The sequence below is a fragment of the Orycteropus afer genome, unplaced genomic scaffold (assembly GCF_000298275.1).
Source record: "Orycteropus afer afer isolate SDZICR_OR568_19922 unplaced genomic scaffold, OryAfe1.0 scaffold00002, whole genome shotgun sequence".
NCBI lineage: Eukaryota > Metazoa > Chordata > Mammalia > Tubulidentata > Orycteropodidae > Orycteropus > Orycteropus afer.
Window position 1 is genome coordinate 26,950,753 of NW_006921589.1, and position 17,032 is coordinate 26,967,784.

General features: G+C 44.9%; 1 protein-coding gene across 1 annotated transcript in view; it reads right to left on the reverse strand.

Annotated features, from left to right (window-relative positions):
- The window catches only part of NRP2 (neuropilin 2), a 132,634-nt gene that overhangs the window by 23,242 nt on the left and 92,360 nt on the right, over window positions 1–17,032 (reverse strand). Inside the window, exons 13-15 of the mRNA XM_007934867.2 lie at window positions 9,920–10,182; window positions 7,999–8,095; window positions 6,840–6,860 (exon numbers count right to left, since the gene is read on the reverse strand). Of these exons, the coding sequence (XP_007933058.1) occupies window positions 6,840–6,860; window positions 7,999–8,095; window positions 9,920–10,182 (381 nt within the window). The remainder of the gene's footprint in view (window positions 1–6,839; window positions 6,861–7,998; window positions 8,096–9,919; window positions 10,183–17,032) is intronic.

Below are 17,032 nucleotides of genomic sequence, written 5' to 3' on the forward strand. Positions count from 1 at the left end.
GGGCAGATGCCACCTGCGCCAGGTGCCCTCATTGGTGTAGCTAGATTTTAGCCCCACTTGCCTCCTCGTCCATATAGATTGGGTGGCCATTGCTTTACAACAAGGGAACCTGGACTAGGTACTCCCAAATGGGAGAAAGCCTTTCCCACAGCTTGTGATGTGATGACTTGAAACCCTTAGACTATTCAAGCTTCTGTAGGTTGGTCATATCCTGTTTTTAAAAAATCTTGTTTCCAAATTGGAAAATGCTTCAACTTCTCAATAACTTTTCATTAATTTCCATTCCCTACCTAATTCTCCAAAGAAGAATTCATGCCTTTGAATTTTGGTGTTGGCAAAGAATATTGACTACACTACCAGAAGAATGAACAAACCTGTCTTGGAAGAAGTACAGCTTCTTAGAAGTGAGGATGGTGCGACTTCATCTCATGTACTTTGGACATGTTACTGGGAGGGACCAGTCCCTGGAGAAGGACATCATGCTTGGTAAAGTAGAGGGTCAGTGAAAAAGACAAAGACCGTCAACAATGAGATGGCTGCAACAATTGACTCAAACATAGCAATGATTGTGAGGATGTTGCACGACTGGGTGGTGTTTTGTTCTGTTGTAAACAGGATGCTGTAAGTCAGAACCAACTGGACAGCATGTAACAACCACACCACCTAATTCTCCACAGTGTTTTCATTGTCTGAGATAATGGGAGACAGATATTTAAATAGTCAATAACTCCAAGTGTATTTGCAAGGCTGAGAAGGCTTCCACCTGTAAAGTTCCGAGCTCTCTGGACAAAGGGGCAATGAAAATGCAAAGATTTTTGAATTTTGAGAAACAATAAATTCTGAGAAGCTACACAGGGGAGAAAATAAGGAAACAACTACACAGTAGGTAGTGGTCCTCTTGTGAATAGAAGGTTATTGAATGAGTCAACAGTGGGCAATGTAGCCATAACAATAGCTACAGTGAGTAGACTTTTCCCGTGTGCCAGGCATTAGGTGATGAGTTGCCTGGAATCTTCTTGTTTATTCTTCATGACAATCTAGGAATTACCTACTATTATTGCCCTAATTTTCATACGCAGGACCTGAGGATATGAGAGCATGAAAGTTTTCTCTGGAGAAAAATTGAGGAGGAGGGCAGGGAAGCACTCAGTGAAACCAACCCAAAAATGGCTCAGAGCCCTCAAAGGGTATTTTTATTGATGGTAAACTGCAGAACCAGGACTAGAACTGATTGGATGGAATGTTCAGCCTATGCTCTAACCCATGGGTCAGCTAACTACGGCCTGTAGGCTAAGCCTGCCCTCTGCATGTTTGTGTAAATAAAGTTTTATTGGAACACAGTCATGCTCATTTGGTTAGGTATTGTCTTTGGCTGGTGTCACGTGAAAATGGCAGAGTTGAGAAGTTGTAACAGAAACTGTCCCACAAAATCCTATGCCATGAAGTCTCAAATATTTACCACCTGGCTGCATACACAAAAAGTTCACAGACAGTCTCGCTCCACTAGTCTAACCAGGGAGAAATGGAACAGGAAGCCGCTCTCCTCCTTCAGCCTGAACCTGTCTGAGGTCTCCTGTGTTACGGTCAAGACACGGGCTCAAGGAAATCACTGAAAAGGCAAAGCATCTCCTACCTCTAAGTTTACAAAGCGTCAGCTGGACCTGGAGGAGTCACCCAGGTTTCCAAAGGCAGCATTTTTAAAGATACCAATGGTGAGTCTTCTCTCTTGGTGGCGTTGGGGGAGGGGCTTATTTGCAAATAAGACAAATTTTAGGCCCGACCTGTCGGTGAAGTCCTTTCTGTACAGGTTGAAAATGAAGTGGCTGGTGAAGGAGTATTCAGATAAAGGGTTTATTTAATTTGTGAGATTAAAAAAAAAAAAAAAAAGGTAGGCTCCTCCAGAAAAGTTTACAGAAGATAGCAGAAGAATGTGGTCAGGGCCACTGATCTGTTTGGAAAGAATGTAAAAGTTCAATGTGTCCCTGAGAAAGGATTTTTCACGCTGCCTTACAAGCGGCTGGAGGGTCACTGGAAGGTTTCCCACTAGGCTAGCGTTTCTGCGTTCTCTGTCTAAACTGCCATATCCACCAACTTCAGCTCTCTCATGGGTGGAACTGTGACGCTCGCCATCGCGTTGGTGACGCTACTGCTGTTGCTGGTATTAGGTGCAGTCGAGTCGGCCCCATCTCATGGTAACTCCATGCTCAATGGAGTGAACTGCCACCCAGTCCTGTGGCATCCTCCTGACGGAACCATCGTAATCCATAGGGCTTTCACTGGCTGATTTTCAGAAGTAGGTCACCAGGCCTTTCTTCCTGGTCTGCCTTTGTCTGGAAGCCCCACTAAAACCTGCTCAGCCTCAGAGCAACATGCAAACCTCCACTGACAGACCAGCAGAGGCTGTGAACGAGGTGCAAGCCCGGGAATCAAACCCTGGTCTCCCACATCGAAGGTGAGAGTTTTACCACCGAACCACCACTGCTCCCTGTGCTTATGCTACTTTTTTTTTTTTTTAAACAAAGGCTTGCCTTTGTGTTTTTGTAGAAAGAACAAGTCAGTGAAAAAAAATTTTCTTCTCCCCTTAGACAAACTGACCTTGGCAGTTGTTTAGATTAATGGTAAACTTTTGGGGAGCGGATGTATAAGGCCTCTGTGACAGCGAGGCAGCGTGCACAGGCGAACTTAGAAAGAACGCCTCGGCATCCCCCCAGGAAAGCGAGGGCAACGGTACCCAGCTTACACACATCTGATCTCAGAGCTTCCTTGCTCAGCAACACCTAGTCGTAATCTGGCAGCTGGAGACGCGCGGTGGGTGGGAGGCGCCCTGACAGGGGGTTTCACACACCACAGCTGCCTATCTGGAATCCTGGCAGGGTTTAGGAACTGTTCTCCCTGTTTCATCAGCGCATTTCAGGCAAGAGCACCATCTAACTCTCGGTAGTGCTTCTAGTAGAGAGAGCCATGGGAGAAAGGGACTCTGAGATCAACAAAGCCTGTGGGGACAGCCAATAGGGGATGGAAGTGGGGACAGAAAAGGTGAGGTGAGGTGAGAGATGGCAAGGACTGGCCAGTTGGCACGATACAGAACCTACAATGAAACCTGCAGCAGACAGCCAAAATCTATCCAGCCCTATTAGTGCTCCAAAATGGCTCCTTGTTAAGATGCTCCCCCCACCTCCCAGTCCCACCGCAGCTACGAGACAGCTTTTGATGTACAATTTCTCCTGCTTTGTTGTTGTTGTTAGTTGTCAACAAGTCAATTCCTACTCATGGCAACCCCATGAGGTCGTGAAGCAGATCTCCAGGCCTGACTTCCAAGGTGCCTCTGGTTGAGTTTGAACTGCCAACCTTTCAGCTAGTAGTCAAGCACTTAACTCTTTGTGCTACCCAGGGCCTCCTCCTGCTTCACCTGGATGAAAACTGTGAAGAACAGCGGAGAGATACCTAGTGAACCCCAAGAGATGGACCTCGCAGCCCTCAGATATGGCCTGAGCCATAAACCCATGTTCACAGTCATTAAGAATTGATATTGATGTTCCTTTTAGCAGCCATCAGGCATAGACACAGCAGCTCTGACCCCTCCACTCTAACCATCACCTTCAAAATGTGCACCCAGGCCTGGGATTTCATGGAGCTCTAACAGGTAGGGTACCAGGCCTAGTTTCTCTGTATTTGTTTTGTTCAAGGCTCACAGCTCTCTAACATGAACAAACTCTTGCTTCTACTGTGAGCTGCTAAAAATAACCACTGGTCAACAACTCTAAAACCCTGATTATGGGCTTTGTATATTTTTATTGGCTTCTTTATGATTCTTTTTTCTCTCACTGAAAAAAAAAAAGTATTGGTTAAGAAGAAATAATCCATCACCTTAATTACACCACTTTTCAGTTCTTTCTTATTTTGTTTTCCCTTTACAGTTTTTCATTTTCAAATGAAAATTTTCAAGATGAATTTTTCAAAGCTCAAATCCTAGGAAAAGATACATGACAACACCATGTTTATAGACAAGGCTTCAAAAAAAAAGAAAAAGAAAAAATGCACCCAGGGTACATTGTTTACAAAGTGACTCATCACAGCAATTACAAAGATCTTTTTAAAAATCACATGACCATACAGCTCATACATACTCTCTTCTCCTTCTCTCTTCTCCCCAGTTCTCTATTCCTCCACACCTTATTTCTCTTCATTACTGACTCACCATGGTACACAATCATAGTACCCCCACTAAGCAGAAAACAGGCGATTTGAATAAAAAGAAAATGTTTTAAGGCAAGAAATGAGTAATAGGCAGAAAAGGAAAGACACTTCATAGCCTAAAAGATAAGAATACCTAGTAAGTCCAGGTCCAAAGGCCACTTTTACTACATTTCCCTATTTACCTAGTACACATTGGTTGCTCCCAAAGAATGAGATTATTTCTCTCATGGTTAATTTACAATGGGAAAGAAAACCCAAATTCTAAAACCACACTAGCATTGTAAATGTCTGTTGTTAAGAGCGTTTTGCCATACCTTGTCTGCCCAAACCTGATCTCTCCTTGTTTCCCCTTTCCAATGAAAGGGTGTTAGATACCAAGGCATGGATGCATTGATCAACAGAGGGTTCCACTGTCCTACCCAGGAGAGGAAACTTATGCCTGTTAGTTGGTTAGATGGAACATGGGTTCCTCTTTCCTCCCCAAATGGACAACTTTGCTTAAATTAAGATAGAGTGGCATTCTGAGGTCAAACAGGCTCCGTGCTAAGCAAGAAGAACTTTCAGCCCTGGGTTCATCTGGACAGCTACCAACTTGAAACGCCAGTTGTGATCACAGTTGTCACTCTCAGTTCCAACTCTGGTCCTGACCCTGTGTTCCTTGGCCAAGGCTCTGCTCCTTCACACTGGGTTTTCTCCTTTCAAAGATGCTCATTTTCCAAGACAACAGCTACAGACCAATCCACACAACTCCCTGAATTACCTTTGCTCAACCCCCTAACCAGCTCATCGTGGGCACACTGGAAATTCTTACCTTCAAGTCACTGAGGTGTTTATTTTGGCTAAATGAGCACGGCTGCTCTGATTATACATTATTTATATATATTTTTGACAGAGAACATTACTGGACTGTGAAACCTCATGGTAAACACAGCTTCAAGGAGAGTCCACGTGCCCTGGTTTGTTTATTCTCTTACGGAAGCAAAGCACTTAGCCACTGCACTTGTCAGACTTGGCCAGGACATCCATGCTCGCAAAAAAAACTGTCGGTGGCAGTCGCTGGCAAGACTTCAACCAGCCTTTCTTGGAAGCTTGAAGTCTCAACAACCCGATAAGAGTCAGGTGAAACAACATAAGCAGGTCTCACTTCACCAATGCAAGCATTACCTTGGGTCCCGAAGGTTAGAACTTGAATTCAACTATAATCCAAGCTGTTCAGTTTTGCTTTCAGCTTTCCTTCCAGTACTTTGAATTCACATTCATATAGATCTCACACCAAAGATTATTAATATGTGTACATGAATATTCTTCATACCTTAAAATGCAGAATGGGCAGGGGGGACGGGGCTCACGGAGCATGGAAAGGTAAGAGAGAAAGGAAATGTGTTCTATTTTGATCTATCACTCTTTTCCATTCTGCTGCCTCCTTCCTCATCTACTGTCTTAGAGCTACGGGTGATGATAGCAAATTAGGCAAGATGATTTGGAGTCAGAGTCTTTCTAGGTGGCAAAGCAGGAATTCATCTCTCTCTCTAGGCACAAGCTGGACAGATTAATGAGAGTCAAGATAACAAGTCTAGACGTCAGATATAAAAATGACTTCCCTTATCTCTGAGATGCTGTCACCTTGGGGTTAAACCCAGACAGTACAAGCCCTCATGATTGTTTGTGTCAAATGGGTTATGAAAAAACCCTGCCACAAGGTAAGGATGAGTGTCTTTGGTTTTACACTCAGGCCAAATGAAGGGACACACTTAGAGTGGCTTCTGATAATGTTTAGCATTTGGAAGCTGGGTGGAAACTTCAGCTGTGCCAATCAGCTCTTCTGCAAAGAGGGCAAAACGTAAAGCCCATGCATTATAACAGCACAGATATTTACCGTCATTCAAGGTTGGAAGTCTTTTTTTTCTGGGTGAAACAAGAATCCCCAAATTCTTCTCTTTTTGCTCTGCTGTTTATTATAAGGAAGAAAATGCCCTTCTCTGTTTTTCACTCCCGTCCTGAGTTTCAAGTGCTCTAACTCCCATCATTGAATGTATCTCCTTGTTCCCTGTACCAGACACCAGCTCCTCAATTCCGCAGCTCTTCTTCCTTACGATAATCACTCCTCATGCTTTTTCTCTAACTTTCTTCCCTCACCCAGCTACCAACCAGTGCACCTCACTGAGGGCTAACGGAGACTGCTTCCTTGCTAACCTGGAACTAGAAAGAAACTGTCTTCAGGCTAAAATAAATCATTACCACCTCACTTCACTTTTAATTTACTGCTGGGTTTGTTTGTTTGTTTGCTTGCTTTTTGGTTCCATCTTTCCACAGCATCTTCTTTCTCACCACTCATGCACTTTTAGCCTCATTGCCCCTCGCTGAACAATGCAAAGCTGAAAGGTTTATCTGTAACCTAGTTGTCTCTATTATAGGTTTCTAAACTTTAATTAAACAAGAGACAGTGAGGATCTCAATGCCCCTTCCCTGCATCTGGAGGTGTTGGTGGTGCCACCTAGTGTTGGGAAGGTGTGGCGTCTATTTTCTTTCGCAAGAGTTGTCAACTATGCAGGCTTATTTCCCCCCACCAATTTCACATCACATGGGGGAAAGGAAAAGGCATGCAATTTTTTTTTTTTTTTTTTTACCTTTAAAATTCTCACCTGCAAAAGCTGAGATGGGTTCTAGAAAAGAAACAAGAAAAACTAGGGTTAGATAAGGGGATGCAATTGCGGGTGACTGAGGTGTTTCTGGAATACCCTCTGAGTTTCCCATTTCCTCCATGTGACCCAGGCTGTCTACTACAATGTCATCATCACTGGGCAGGGTGGGAGGGGAGACCAGCTCAAAGTTGCTTTGAAACAAAAAGTCCTTCATAGAGAAATGGGTCCCTGAGGCATTGTAATCAGTCACTTACCGCTGATTACTTTCTCAGAGCCTGAATCGCTTTTATATGCCCGGGGCCTGAGAGAAGCCCAGAGGGACTGGGGCGGTCTCGGGTGCTCTGACATCACCAGGCACACACATCCCCGAGACCATGTGCCAAGAAAAGCACTCGTCAGGTTATTAAAGTCACTTTGCCGACTGAATGTGGGTGCCAGTCCTTTTCAAGATTGCCCTCTTGCTTTTCTGTGGCTCGGATGGGAGTTGGTCTGGGGGCCCCTAGAGTGTCCCCTTCTGCAGAAAAGGCACTGAGTAAAATGTGTGTATCTCAGGTGGGCTGCCTGTTCAGCCGCTCTGACCAGGCGACTGTTGCGGTACCCTTCCTGTGCTGCTCGCCTGGCATGCTGTACTTAGTCTCACAACTAGGATGCTGGCCGTTAGAGGTATTAGCTTTAGAGCAAAATCTAAAATTTGACTTCATATGCTATAGTTTGCGTTGCAATTCATTCATGTAAAAGAACTACCCAGGTAATTGTGTTATCATTCTTATGTAACATGTGGACTATTTTTGCTCCCCAGTGAAGACTTCTATTAAATCCATCAAACCTGCTGGCATGTAATTCTGACTGGCAGTTGCTCTCATCCTCTAGAATTTTCTTTGCTAAAAGCTGGAGTTGGATGATGAGGTCTTGGCACCCTGGATCTCCGTACACTTAGTGCATATCTATTTCTGATTGGGAACAGGGATATAAGCCTTCACATCTCCACCCCTCCCATCCTGAAGTCAGCCTGACACCCACACCTCACCTCCCACGTGGACTGCTGCTGCCCTCCTCACTGGCTAAACAGTGAGTCTGAAATGGCACGCTGCCTCATCTGATGTACCCTAGCCTTGGTGTCTAATTTGGAAGGGGCATGGAGAGATGGATGTTCACGTACCCATGCAGTTCTCCAGCGGGACATCGGTGCTTATCCGAATATCATCGATGGCAATCTCTCCTGCACGTCCTTTTCCTATCATTCCCTCAAACACGATCTAGAAGCCAGAGGAGAACAAGTTATTGTTAACTGAGCTTCCTGGCCCAAAGAGCAGAAAGACTTCTAATTTTCTGTTAACTGTAGTTTGAAATGTGTGTATGTAGGCATATGGGTATGGAAATGTGTGTCTGCACGTGTCTGCACCTGGTACACATCTGTTGACCACACGGCTGCAGCACTTGAAATCTTAATTTAAAAAGAGTTAGTTCAAGTCAAATGCATATTTGAGAGGATTGGAAAAAAAGAAAAAGAAAAAAGAAAAAGAGCCCAACAAGGTGATGGATATCATTGCCAGTAACTAGAATGTATTGATTAAAAGGACTATAATCAAAGGTGTGTTTAAGAGAGGAGTGAAATTTCCCTAGCTATTTTTGAGGTTCCTTTCTCATAAATCTTTCAAATGCCCAATCTAGGCGATTGAAAGCTCAGAGGACATGAACATGTGGGGGTAATGTGAGAAATACAGCACACACGTTTGGATCGCCTTGGGGGTGACACTGCCTTATGGCTCCATTATTACGGCTCTATGATTCCCACAGGGAGGGAAAGGATTTGCTCTTTCACCAATAGTTTATTTAGCACTTACTATACGCCAGGCACAGGACAGTTATAGAAAGTAATGTCTAGACCCTCTGGCTGGAGAAGCTCACCACATAGGGGGTGAGACTAAAATGCAAACAGATACTTAGAAGCCAGGGCATTAAGGGGCAATAAGGAGCCCTGGTGGCATAGTGGGTAAGTGCTTGGCTGCTAATGGAAAGGTTGGCAGTTAGAACCCCCTGACCACTCCACAGGAGAAAAAACCCAGCAATCTGCTCCCGTAAAGATTACAGCCTTGGAATTCCTATGGGAGCAGTTCTCCCGTGTCCTATAGGGTCACTATGAGTTGGAATCAACTCGATGGTAACACTTTTTGGGGGGTTTGCAGATGTGTAAGTGGGAACCAGATGGGTGTGGGAAGGCTCTCAGGACAGCTTACAACCTCAGGAGAGTGACTGCCGGCTCCACACAGAAGCCCCTCTGCTCTGTGGTCTCAAATCATTCCCCACTCTCTCCCTCCCCAGGTTCCCTCTGTAAACTAGCACATGTCCGCTGGCAAGCTGAGTGAGCAGTTGGCCGCCTCACCAGCCATCTGTTGCTGCTTCTCGTCTGGGAGGAGCAGGTTAATGCTTTGGCTGGTTCTCAGTCACCTCTTCCATAGCGCGTCTACTCCTACCCAAGTTTCAGCCGCAGCTGTGCATACCCATCTGTGCCTCAGTCTCTTGCTCTGTGAGACAGAGATAATGGAGCCCAGCTCGTGGAGCTGTGGAGAGAGAAGCCACTTGTCTGGGAATCTCACGGGTCTGCCGGCCACAGAGTGCAAACAGCATCCCCCGCCCCCTTCCTGTGTTCACAGTCCCTGGGACAGGTCTGGGAGGTTGTTCCCATTTCCTCTCGGATTCTAAGGAGGCTCCACAGGCCTCTTCGCTTGTGTGTGGAGGGTTTGTTTGTGTTTATTTCCCTGGCTCCTGTGTGCCTTCCTCAGCCTACCTGATAGCAATCTAAAATAAAATGGAGAGAAGAAACATTTGTTGGAGAAGATTTCAGCAATATAAAAGGCAATAGAGGAACAAAGAACCAAGTCTGGGTGTAGAGATAGGCACATTCTGAATAACAAATAAGAGTGTCATTTAGTTGCCATGACAACTGGAGAAACACAATGAAAACAGCAGGGCTTAACCACGTTCCCTAATGATGAATGGGCACGGCCCTTTGAAATATTGAAACACAGATCACAACGACTCCCTCGCATGTCCGCACCCGAGTCTCTTCACCACCCCACCTGATACTCCATGTCGTAGCTGGGCAAGATGATCCGCCCGTGTTTCCACTCGCTGCCCTGGTCCTCGCGGACGACCCACAGGAGCTTGCTCTCCTGGCTGGCTTCCCGCACCACCTGCAGCGTCACCCCGCGGCTGCCCATCGCTTGATACTGGAATTCCATGCACACAGGGCTTCGAGGCAGGTGGACGGGCGGGCTGATGAGCCGCGCGTACTGGCCCTCTCTCCGGTCGTCACTCTGTAGCCGCAGGAAATTCTTGTCATCTGGGGGATGCAAACCCAAACACAGGTTCTTGGTAAATGCTTGAGAAAGACACCCATTACAGCTGTGGCCCTTCCAGGGGAAAACTGGGGCTAGACTTTGGGTGTCTTACGCCTGCCTTTGCCTTCCAGGCCTTGTGCCCCTTTCTTGGTCCTTGGGTGGCACAAGTAGTTTGCACTCGGCTATTGATCTAAAGGTTGGTGGTCTGAACTCAGTGGTGCTGCAGAAGAAAGCCCTGGTGACCATTCCTTAATGATTACAACTAAGAAAACCAGGTGGAGCCCAGCTCTACTCTGTAACACACAGGGTTGCCAGGAGTCAGAATCCACCTGATAGCAGCAGGGTTTTCTGCAGTCCCTTTCTTAAGGGTCCTTTAGGACCTTGATTCAAATCCCAAGTCCTCCAGAAGCCCCTTCCCAACATCTGTAAGTCAAATCAATCCCTGTTGCCTACTTCTCTGTGTCCTGTTCTCCGTATCTCTTTGCTCAGTACAGCTTATGTCTTAGCTGTTTTCTCACACTAGATTCGCAGAGGTCAGACCCATGTCTTATTCATCATTAGCTTCCTTAAAGGGCCAATGAAGTCCACTAGCCTGAATTATAAAGGAAGAGTTTTCAGAGGGAAGGTGGTGGCTAAATTGGAAGATGTCTCTGGCCAGGTGATTTATACTTCAAGGCTTTGTCATCTTGCCTGGGCACTGTCCAAATGGAAAACATTTAAAACCTTCTCTCTCCTCCAGTGCTACTAAATGATGCCTGGACTCTAGGAACTGTGACTGCAATTCAGAAAGTCCAGCGTCAACTTGAAGCAGAATAGGGAATGGTGGCTAAATAGGGGAAGATCCAGAGGGCCTGAGAGCCCACTTCATTCCTGATCCTGCCTGGAGAGGCTTGAATTGGTGGCCTTTCTCAGAGAGTCAGGCACACTCAGCTCCACTGATAACAGAGCTGTCATTATCATAAATGAAGACTATATGTTTAGCAGAGAATATATACATTCTGGGAAATCAAAGTTTCCATCATTCAAATGTTGGGGAACGGGTTTTGCAGCTGAGTGGTTTCAAATACATCAAACAGCATGCAGAGGGTATGGTCCCATGACTGTCGGCAGACCCATGCCTTGCAGACACAGGTGTTGGGGCTGTATGTGCAAATTCTACTTGTGCAGGAACTCTCTAGCCACTTGTTCAGAGGCAAGGGGGCATTTGAAGAGAAAGACTCACTGCCTCTTTTTGGGCCTCACAGGTAGGAGCATCTTAGTCTAAATGCTTCTGCAAGATGGTAAGGATATTTTTCCACCAAATATCCAGCATGGAATGTGGGACACCTCAGCCACCTCAGGGTCAGCTCTGTTATGGTAATCTGAGGCATGGCATGTGCACAGAGCTCTCTAATGCAACAAAGATTATGAACATGTTACTTCTCTCCCTGTTAGACTCTCCAAGATTACTTCTCCAGATGCCATCCTCCTCAATAGTCAAATCAGGCCAGTGCAGGATGCATATTTGGGATTCCAGTTTGTCTCCTCAACCATGTCTGTCCATGTGCCTCACAACATGTGACCTCTTCAAGGCCAAAATCAGCACAGATAACTAAAAAGGCAGTTGGCTACAGAAGAACATTTGGAGCCCTGGATGCCCAACAGTTAAGCACTTGCTGCTAACCGAAAGGTTGGCAGTTCAAATCCATCATCTAGTGGTTCTGTAACCTGGCAATATGCTGCCATCAACATTACAGTTTGAAAAACCCTATGGGGCAGTTCTACTCTGTCTCAAGGAAAAAACTGACTTGACTGCCCCCAACAACAATAATCTGCTAAGGGAGCAGACACTGATGCTACAAACCAGACACTCAAACATCTACTCACCCTACTCTTCCCCTATCAGACATTATTACTATTGCCGTTAATGATAATAATTATGACTCCTATCTGCATAATGTTTTATGAGTTATAAAGCATATCCATATGCATTATTTCATTCAATCCTTGCTATAAGCTTGTGAACAATGTATTATTAATCTTACTTTGCACATGAGGAAACTGAGGCCCAGGAAACTGAGGAAAGTTAACGTCACTTGTCCATGTTAGAGAGGCTAGTAAGCAGTGGAGCAGAGACTCAGGCTGGAAAGCAGGTGTTCCACCTTTCTGCCATGAACTCTTTATTTCAGCTGTGCTACAGGCACCTTGCCCCCCACTTTTGCAATCACACTCTATTCAAAGTGAAGCGGCCTCCCCACTGGGCCTGTTGCTCGCCTTTCTTCTTACCTGCAATTCCTCACTCCCATCACACCACTAACCCATCTCTTTCACTAGTTCTTCTCCAAGCCATTGTGGCACATGCAACATTAATTCTCTGTTCTCTCAACAACTCTAGCATTTACTGACTGTACTGCTAATTTTATCTTGTTTTTAAAAGGATTTGAGGCCTTTTTCTATGGATTTCAGCAGGTAACAACCCACTGCCTTCCGTTAGAATTTAACTGTTCCCTGCATGTCTTTCTTACCATCTCAGTTAGGTGGTCCTGCTCTCACACATATAAGGCCTCAATATTTCTTCTCCTTACTCCTAGACAGTTTATATACATATAAAAAACCAAACTCACTGCCGTGGAGTGGATTTGACTCATAGCAACCCCTCCTTGGGTTTCTAAGGCAGTATCTCTGTGGAAAAAGATTGCTTAATCTTCTTCCTTCTGAGGAGTGGCTGGTGGATGCACCCCTAGATTTCTGGTTACTAGTCAAGTGCCTTAGGCACTAAGCCACCAAAGCTCCAAAATATATATATATATATGTGTGTGTATGTGTATATATGTATATGTGTGTATGTATATGTATTTGTATGTTGTTGTTATATTGGGTTGAGTTGGCCCTGACTCATAGCGACCCCTCCTTGGGTTGCCGAGGCAGTATCACTATGGAAGTAGATTGCCCAACCATCCTTCTGAGGAGTGGCTGGTGGGTTTGAACCGCCAGCCTTCTGGTTAGCAGTCAAGTACCTTAGGCACGATGCTACCAGAGCTCCTATGTATATATGTACATATATACATATATACACATACACACACACACACACATATATATATACGTCTCTGTGTGTATGTATGTATAGCAGTGGTGGTTCAGTGGTAGAATTCTTGCCTTCCATGCAAGAGACCAGAGTTCAGTTCTTGGTCAATGCACCTGATACGTAGCCATCACCTATCTGCCAGTGGAGGCTTGCTTGCATGTTGCTATGATACTGAAAAGGTTTTAGTGAGGCTTCTAGAACAAGATGGACTAGGAAGAACAGCCCAAATCACCCAATGAAAACCTTACGGATCCTAACAGTCAGATGCACAGACTGCTAGGAGGTCATGGAGACATCTGCAGGATGGGACAGTGTTTGGTTGTTGTGCATGGGGTCACCATGAGTTAGGGTTCCACTTGACAGCAGCTAACAACAACATATATCCTGTTGCTGTCAAGTCGAGTTTGACTCATAGAGACCCTGCAGGACAGAGGACAGAGTAGAACTGCCTCATAGGGTTTCCAAAACTGTAATTGTTATGGGAGTAGGCTGCCACATCTTCCTCCTGTGGAGAAGGTAGTGAGCTCCAACCTCTGATCTTTAAGTTAGCAGGGGAGCACTTAACCAGTTCACCACCAAGGCATATATATATATATATATATATATATATATATATATATATAAAATACACATTAAATGTGTGTGTGTATGTATATATATATATACACCAAACTCACTGCCATGGAGTCTATTCTGACTCATAGAGACCCCCATTGGGTTTCCAAGGCAATAAATCTTTACAGAAGTAGATTCCCTCCATCTTCCTTCCATGGAGCAGCTGGTGGGTTTGAACTGCCAACCTTCTGGTTAGCAGTCAAATGTCTTAGGCACTGTGCCACCCGAGCTCCATATACATATAGATAGATACATATATAAATATGTATGTATGTATACATAAGTTCCCCCTGCCCCAAGAAAATTGTGTTTCTGTGAATATATGGCAAAGGGACGGATAAATGATAGGAGGCTATGTATTGGAAACAAGGACAGAGGGAGAATCAGCTAGCAGAGGCAATCCCTCAGAGTCACATAATCTCTTCTCAACTCCCTCCTACCCTCCTGAGCCAACAGCCCTTTTCAAAGGTGAATGAATAATAACAGGGTGACCTGGGCAACAACCAGTCCACTAAACTACCAGGGAGAACTCCCAAATGCTCCCATGCTCCTGGTAATCTCCAAGCCTTTCCTGTTTCTACCTCATACATAAAGGAAACCAAATTTCAGAGACTTATTATTCAGTCTTCTTCTTTCACAGTTTCACAAATAAGACCTACTTGCTGACTGAAAACTGCTTGGCAGAAATACTGTCACTTGTGTGAATTTATATTCTTAAGCGTCGGGGGACTCATAGCGTAATGGTTAGAATTTAGGAAGTAAAATGTGTGTGGAGGTGTGAAGAACTGGGCTAAATGGGTTTTATCTAGGTCTGTTCTATTTACCCATCCTGTCACTAAAACTTAAGTCACAATTAGGCCAAAGGTTTCACAGACTGCCTCTCCCAGGGACCCTAGACATCCCTCTCTCCTCTTCTCATATTTCCTCTCCTCTCCTCTCTCTCTTACAATAAGATGATAATCGCTATGTATGATTTAAAGGACCATTGGAAGACCAGGGAGTTAATGCTAGTGGCGTGCTAAGCACGAGCAGCTGAAGGATCATAATTCAGTGCTGACATCTGAGCTAATCCACTGGTTTGCAGAATCTCAAGACAAGCAGGCCTCTGAATTTCACTTAGTTAAATCATTTGTGCCCCACTTGTCTGTTAAGTGCTATGAGCTCCAGGGAAGAAAGATGATATGTAAATTTAAGGAATTAGCAGTAGACATCAGTCAGAGGGACGCTGAGTTGCAAGGCGTCCCTGCCTGTCACTGAGAGAGGCCTGATTAGATCCAGGGACATCATGAAGGAATGAATGGTTCAGATCAGGAAAGGCAGAGGGAAGGGGTGGGGAGGAGAAGCAGGGGAAAGAAAACTGATGTTAACTGAGCACCTACTATCGCCAGCTAGTCTACTGCAGGATTATACTGAAGGTGCCATCTACCTTGTCTTAGGTAATTTTCCCAATAGCCCAGTGAAATACATATTATTTTTCTGTCCTTTTACTAATAAAGCAACTGAGGTTCAAGGAATTGAAGTAATGGGTCCAAGACTTCTAGAGAGTGATAGAAATAAGAAATGAAGCCTGATCAGACTGAGTATAATCAGCAGAGCATGGGTTCACACCTGGGTTACAATGCTGGCCTGATGCTTACTACCCTTTAACTCAGTTTTCCTATCTGTAAAATGGTTATAATAACAGTATTAACACATATGGTTGTGGGAAGGAGTAAATGGAACAAACCATGAAACAGTGCTTTGCACAGTAACCAGCACACAGTAAGAGCTCAGTAAAAGTCATTAGTACCATTATTATTGCTAGACTTGCTATATCTGCTGCCTCCCGTGCCTGCCTTTACTTTATTATAAAGAAAAAGGGTAGAAGGAAAACAAATAACCTGGGAAGGCCAGCCTAAGACCTAAAAGGAAGTATGGTTTGGTCTGAATACAATAAAGATGTTCTTAAGAACAAGACTGGATGCCTAGCTCTGCCCTACCCCAGAAACCAGTCAACCTCAACTTATCCATCATATACTACTGTTTAGCCAAATGCCTTTGCTGTCAATCTCCAGTAGGTGAAATAATACATTACCTGGACTTGGAATAAGAGCAGGATCTCAAGAGACCATTTGCAGTCGGCCAGCCCTGCCTCCCGGAGGAACCATTCTAAAAACATCCCTGAAAACAGCCGTCCACCCTTTGCTTTCCATTCCCCAGAGAAGGGGATTCCACAGGCCATGTCAGGAGTGTGTTTTCTGGGTCACAACTCTAACTGTCAGGAACTTCTTAAATCCAGTTCTAAGTTTTCCTGCTGTCATTTAGACACATTTCCTCCTTTTATCCCTGATGGAGCACAGCCAGTTTCTGTCCTCTGATTTAGAAACATTTTCACTTGTGAAGAATGAAAATCGTCAGTCTTCACTTCCTCAGGAAACACAACCCTTGCTCCTCTAAATGTTGACTTTCCAGGCCTTCAGTTATGGTGGTAGGTCTCCATGACCCCTCTCAAGTGTACGGCTTCAGCTTTTTTTAGGTCATGGCATCTACTGCAATTGAACACCATGCTGAAAGTAAAGTTTCTTCTTCTGGAATATCCCAAGTTATGGCCTATTATGGACAAACAGAGTTCTAAGTTCTAAGCATGCAGTGGCAGTTGATTACTTGATAGAGAAAAAAGGCAGGCATGGAATAGGTGGGCTACTTTATTGATTTACCTGGACTTTAAGGAAAAGCCCTTTGGATTTATCAAGAAGTGACCAGAACATGACAACTGATCAGCTAAGAACCAGCCCTGCCTGCTGGAGGCCACCTTCTTGTTCTTATGGTTGTGAAGCTAGCAATGGATAGTTTCCAACACAAAGACAATGGAAAGGAAGTACGTTTTCATTGCTGAAAGAGACAGAAGAAAAAATGTCCCAGAGATACAATCCCTGTCCTCCAGGACCTGACATTTTGCTGGGTCCTTGACTCAAAACATCTGTTGTTGCCCATGATACAGGGAAAACAATCGCATGGGAATGAACAACAGGAGTTCAAAAGGGCGGAGAGGAAGCTCAGGGGACAGGGCCAATGAGACACTGTAACCTGCTGCTGTCTCTGGGAAGGGTCTCCTGATAGTCCACCTGGTGATTTATGGCTGCATCTGGCTTCAGGGGAATAAGGGCAGTGTGCACATGTGACTGTGGTTC